Here is a 6,103-nt window from a genome sequence, read left to right as displayed (position 1 = left end):
AATAACATCTACAGCCTCACAGCTCAGAGCAGAGAGACTAAAGTAAAGGTCTTACTGATGATTTCTCCTGCCGGCTTCGCCTCGCCGTTGTTGTTGTTGGTGGGATAGGTGGGGATGGCTGGTGGAGAGAGAGAGAGAGTCAGATTAGAAGACAGGAAATAAGTCAGACTTTTTATTGCTTGCACCCTGTTTAAGATCAGTCTCCTCAGGTACTGAAATCAAAGCGCAGTCGGTTCCTCCGAGGTGCTTCTGCCGCTGTAACTCACGGTAACAGTCGGGGAAGTTGATGAACCCATTGGAGCAGGAGTCACAGTTCTCCCCGGTGTAATTTGGTTTGCAGAAACAGCGACCGGTCAGATCCTCACACGTGCCGTCTGTAAACTCTGACTGACAGTCACAGGCTGCAGGGAGGCGGAGGGAAGAGCAAAGACATGAATATAAATAAATAAGTAAAAGATTGATGTTTTATCTCCGTCCCAGAGTTAGATTTCATGTCCGTTCGATCGTGTTGTCTGAGGGAGGACTGTGACTCACGCGAGCAGGCCAGTGGGGAGTCGATGGGGTGGTCAGGTGACCTGTAGTAGGTGGGGATGCAGCGCTCACAGTTGACTCCGGTGGTGTGATGCTGGAGAAGGAGAAGTTTAAAGTTACCTCATCGTGACCGGAACCAGTAACAAAACTCAGTAACATACTCTGATCAGTTTCACACTGCTGAACAGAGTGTTAGTCACCTGACAGTTGAGGCAGACTCCGCCTCCTCGGTGGTGCCCGTGGACGTCGATGCTGCCTCTCCTCTGATCCACCTCAGCGTCGTAGTAACAGTCAAACGAATGACGGTGACAGTTACAGGCTGTCGAACACAAAACACAGTCGGTAGAATTTAAAACATCTGGAGCAGGAACAAAAAAATCAAATAACATAAACTAATAACAATCAAACTAAATTAGTCTGAGTTGACAGATATAAGAAAGGAGGAATAAAAGAATCTTGTGACAGTGTAATTATTAGACATAATTAATAGAGATCACAGTCAATTTTACATCATTAACTAAATAGTATCCAACCTTTTGGAACTTTTTAACAAGCAGATGAATCAAAAAAACCAAAACAAAACACAAATGCACAGTTGCACAACAAAACAAACACACACACACACACACACACACACACACACACACACACACACACACACACACACACACACACACACACACACACACACACACACACCTCTCTCTGAAACAACAGTGTAAACATTCACCTGGGAGGTAAAAACTGCTGCGAGCCAAGAGACAAAAAGCAGGAAAAAGAGAATCAAGAGAAAGAAGATACAGTAAGAAACGAGACAAGGAAACAAAACATCAGTAAGAAAAGGAGACCGACCAGTTAGTTACACACTCAGTCACTAATAAGCACAGTAGTACACGCTGTAGTATTTTGTACGTGACATCTGAAACACCCTCAGACATGAGGCTCCGTCTGCTCTGTGAAGTCACTTCAATCTGCTTCTGGTGGCAGGTGTGAGATCATACACTGTACTGAGGATCACATTCACCACGTTTCCAAACTAATCAAAAAAGACTGAAATGAGAGGAGCTGTAATTAACGCAAACCACACACACACACACACTTCATCATCTCTTTAAGAGACGTATGATGAAAGTCAGTTATCAGACACTGGAGTCTGAAGTAGAGATGAGACTGTCTCAAAGACTGTGATCAAAGCCTGCTGCTGCCTCTGTCATTCATGTTCATTCAAAAAGTCGAGAAAAAAACCACATGAGACGATGTGTGTACATGTATTACTGTATATACTAAAGGCACTTAAGCTCCTACTAATGAAATTACCCATTCACTCATCAGGCCTATCCCAGCATGCACTGTACAAGAGGTGCAGAGGTCATTTACAGTTCTTTAAACTGTAAATGACAATGATATAAAATGTAAAGGGGAGTTTGGAATATGTGATGGTACACTGCACTGAGTCTATTATATTCCATCTGTAAACTAACTGTTTAGATACATGTGTTTTTTTGTTGGGTTTATTTTGCTGTAAGGCATCTTGTTTGTCTCTGCTTCAACATATAATCAACTGTACTTCAGTCTTACTTTTTACAACCATCTATAACTGTTGTCATAAACTTTTTTTTTTTTTTTTATGAAAGCAGATGTTCAAATGTTCATTTGGAGGTTTCTGTATGGGAAGGATGAACTAAGGAGAAGAAGCTGAAGCTCACTTGCTGAAAAAAGCAGAGATCTCGCACAAAGCCTGGATCAGTCTTTCCTCTTCACACAGACTCAGTGAAACCCTGGTGGAGTTTTTCACTCTTATCTGCCCCTCAGCGCCTGAGAGGTGCCGGCTGAATAAACCAGCACTCCTTATCCTGGAGCTCTGACTCCAGTCTGATAGTACTGAGTGTTTTTCTCAGACCTGAGCAACTCTGCAGTTTTTTTTCTTGAAAATAACCACAAAAAAAAAAAAATTTAAACAGCTTTCCAGTGCAGTGAGTCAGTCAGTGATTAGTAAACTAGACCAGAATAAGTAGCATGTGAACAGAGACAGAGTCCTGCCCTCAGAGCTACACCACATTATATATTTTCTCATAGACAGTTTCTTTCAAGAAACTGTGGCTGAGACTTACTGGATATGAAAATCATTTCTGCTACAGCATGTTCCTCCCTCTGATTTTTTTGTTAAATTTTTTTTCTTATTCAACTTCTCTCAATCTCAGTCTAACAACCGCCTCTCTCAGCCTATAGTTGGCTAGAGAGCTTAGCTTTGGAAGAAGATTTCGGATCTATGCATTAAAAAACAGGTTGCATGTTAAATTCCAGCAGCTCATGCTGCACTTTCAGAAAAAAACTGCATCAGTTTAAAAAAGAACGCTCTAAATCAAAGCAGCAGAGTCAGAGACCTAGAGACCTATATTTCCACTAATGAAACTCAACTGTGTCTTTCCTTAGACCGTCTTCCTCCGCAGCTCCAGTTTGTAATTCAGGCTTTCTGTCAAAACTCTCGGGCTGAAACCGAGATATGTGTCAAACTTTGGAAAGCTCCCCCTGAGCTACAGAGGACATTATACAACTGTTCCCACAGGCTGAGCGCTACGTCTTGAGATGTCATGTGCACAATTTTAACAAAATTCATAAAAAAATGACTTTGTAAAGCTTTACCCTCTTCACATGGACTGAATAATCTAATCTGTGTTACATCTGGGCCAGAAAAAACTTCATACACACACTTTGATTTTTAGTGTGAACAGAGTCTCACTTAGCAGAGGCTGAATATTGAAAACAACCTTGTAACCGAAACTGAATCTCCCTCTCTCCTTTTTCCCCTCTCGCTTTTGTTGATATCACGTTGACCTTTACTGACCCCCTTTGCTATTGTGACACACGTGTTGTTCCTTGTTAAATATAACTGCAGCTTTGATAACAGACGACTCTCACATGTAAATATAACCAGCAATCCGATAACGACAAGTTCACCCGACAGACTCAAACACAAAAGATCAAAGCTCTCATCTGATAATCTGGATGAAATCAAAGTCGACGATACGTCAGTCATCCGTGTTCAGGACTTAAAATAAACACTGATATTAAAGTTTACTGAACTTATACTGTACTGAATATCAATGAATCATTCCTAAAAATCCACTTTGTGTATTTTTGGAGATAAAACAGTTAAAATTAAACTTGATCTACAAACTGATAGTTACTGTGTCTTGAAAGTAAAAGGACATCATAAGTTTTGTAATAAATCTCAATTTAACATGACATATTGTTGAATGAGTTAAAAAAAAAAGCATTAATAATCTACTGATCAACATTAGAGCCAAGAGGTGTTGGTAACACGTTTATCCACCACCAGCACTGTCTGAATGTACTCTGCATCAGCAGGAGGAAGATCTGTCAAAGTTAAACCAACAGCAGCTGATGAGTCTCTGCAGCTTCATGAATTAAAGCTGAACTAGTTCTGTGGAACCAACAGAAAGCACATTCCTCTCAACAGACCAGTGATTTGTGTGAGTGTGAGGATTTGTGTGAGTGTGAGTGTGTGTGTGTGTGTGTGTGTGTGTGTGTGTGTGTGTGTGTGTGTGTGTGTGTGTGTGTGTGCAGCCTGAGTACTTCTACATATGCTTATTTATGTCATATGTATAACATCATCTTCACAACTCACGTTCACACTCATTGGCGCTGTAGGTCGTGGCGGGTTTCCATGGTATCTGGTTGTATCCGGGGCAACACTGGCCACAAGACACGCCACAGGTGTTGTGCTGACAGTCGCACTGTAACCTGTAAACAACAACAACAAGGACAGCATGAGAAAAAGACAAAGGATGCCGTGACACCAAACAGTCAAAGTTTGATTTTGACTTTTACCTCTAAATGTAACTAAATGTAAAAAAACACAGACACACACACACACACACACACACACACACACACACACACACACACACACACACACACACACACACACACACACACACACACACAAACTGTGCAGACACACAGCAGACAGACAAAACGCTGTGGTATGTACCTATCTCAGCTGATTGTGTTTTGGGTAAAACATTATATTGAACTTTTCTCAAAAGTTCACATTCTTCCACCTCTGAAAGAAAGAAAGAAAGAAAGAAAGAAGTGGAAATAGACCCCCCCCCCCAATGAAAGAGTTAATCTTTGTCCTCCATCGACAGCAGCTGACTGCTTCACCCGGGCCTTTAATCGGATTAGTCTGTGAACCTGCAGCCTGCAGAGTGAGGCCAAAACACAGCAGGGAGGGAGAGAAACCCTGAGTCCTCTTCGCCGCTCAGGCAGAGACAAACACCGACGACTGGAGTCACGAGAAAGAGAAGGAAAAAAAAAAAAAAAAGATATCTCCTCACAAATGAGACTCCTTTTACAGATAATTTGACTCCAAACCTTAAGCAGGTATTTTCTAAGCAAAGGTCACATGACTCAAGTGAACAATGAACCTTTTTTTTATGTTTTTCACATTTGTGTTAAAGACTCCTGAAAAGGAGAAATCTGAATGAAGCAGCTGTAGGGAGAAAACAACTGGATTTGATCTTTGAAAGACCAAAGGTAATCCCCTAAATATTGATTATGATTCTACTTTTTCCTGTTGTGATTAAGTGAATCAAGAATCAATCAAGGTCCCATACTTTACACTTTGCCTATGTTGTATCTGAAGTGTTGATCCATAAGAAGACATATTTGTGGTTTTAAGAGGAGCGGACTCTGAACCTCTCTTCTGATTGGCCGACTGTTTTCTGAGCGAGCGAATAAAAATATAGAAGATTTCAGGTAAAGGCTCAGAGGAACCAAATCCTAGGGTGAGTCCAGATGGGTGGGGCTTGGAGCATGGCTGAAGGCAGTGACTGCTTTGTTGTGACATCACAAAGTTACAGAAGTCCCGACGGTTTGTTTTAAGACTCTTTAAGACTTGTTTCTGAATACAGGCTGTGAGCATTTCTCTGTGAACTGAGCGCTTTGATACTTTCACAGTATTCTGATAGAAGCTAGAACTGCTTTATATTTAAAAAGACATGAACATCTACCTTTATACTACATGAGGACCTTTAAACCCTCTATTTGTGTCCCACATCTCTTTTTCTGCCTCTGAGAACATCTTCATAGATTCAAATATGGATGTGTTGCAGGTATTGTTGTTTTTCAGAATAAACAATTATTTAAAGAGTAACATCACACCACCTGAAAATCTTGTTTGTGCTCTTTGTGTACTCCAGGAGTCTGTGACATCACTGTTGGGTGGGGTTATGGGTACAACACATACGCTCCTGACCACCCAGCAGTGATGCTGACTGTGGTCAAAGATGATCAAAACCCAAAGATATTTAATTTACTTTTATATAAAACTGAGAAAAGATGGAAATCTTAATATTTTGTGAGGCTAAAAACAGAATTTTCTTTGTCAATTTTACATCAAAATTACTTTTAAAATCATTCAATCATCAAAACATGTCAGTTTCACATAAAATACAGGCTTAAAATGGCCTGATCACCGATAAATAACATGGACAAACTACCAGCAGATGAGTGAGCAGCTCTCTCCTTTAATGAAACACTAAAATCA

At 40.7% G+C, this 6,103-nt stretch overlaps 1 protein-coding gene across 1 annotated transcript in view; it reads right to left on the bottom strand.

The window, feature by feature from the left end:
- Positions 1-6,103, bottom strand: part of lama5 (laminin subunit alpha 5) — a 100,069-nt gene that overhangs the window by 48,843 nt on the left and 45,123 nt on the right. The window contains exons 7-11 of the mRNA XM_022763104.1: positions 4,181-4,296; positions 732-850; positions 535-625; positions 267-401; positions 56-118 (exon numbers count right to left, since the gene is read on the bottom strand). Of these exons, the coding sequence (XP_022618825.1) occupies positions 56-118; positions 267-401; positions 535-625; positions 732-850; positions 4,181-4,296 (524 nt within the window). The remainder of the gene's footprint in view (positions 1-55; positions 119-266; positions 402-534; positions 626-731; positions 851-4,180; positions 4,297-6,103) is intronic.

Source organism: Seriola dumerili, unplaced genomic scaffold (genome assembly GCF_002260705.1).
Source record: "Seriola dumerili isolate Sdu_G_001 unplaced genomic scaffold, Sdu_1.0 BDQW01000468.1, whole genome shotgun sequence".
In the NCBI taxonomy this organism is placed as follows: Eukaryota; Metazoa; Chordata; class Actinopteri; order Carangiformes; family Carangidae; genus Seriola; species Seriola dumerili.
This window is presented reverse-complemented; position numbering and strand designations above follow the sequence as displayed.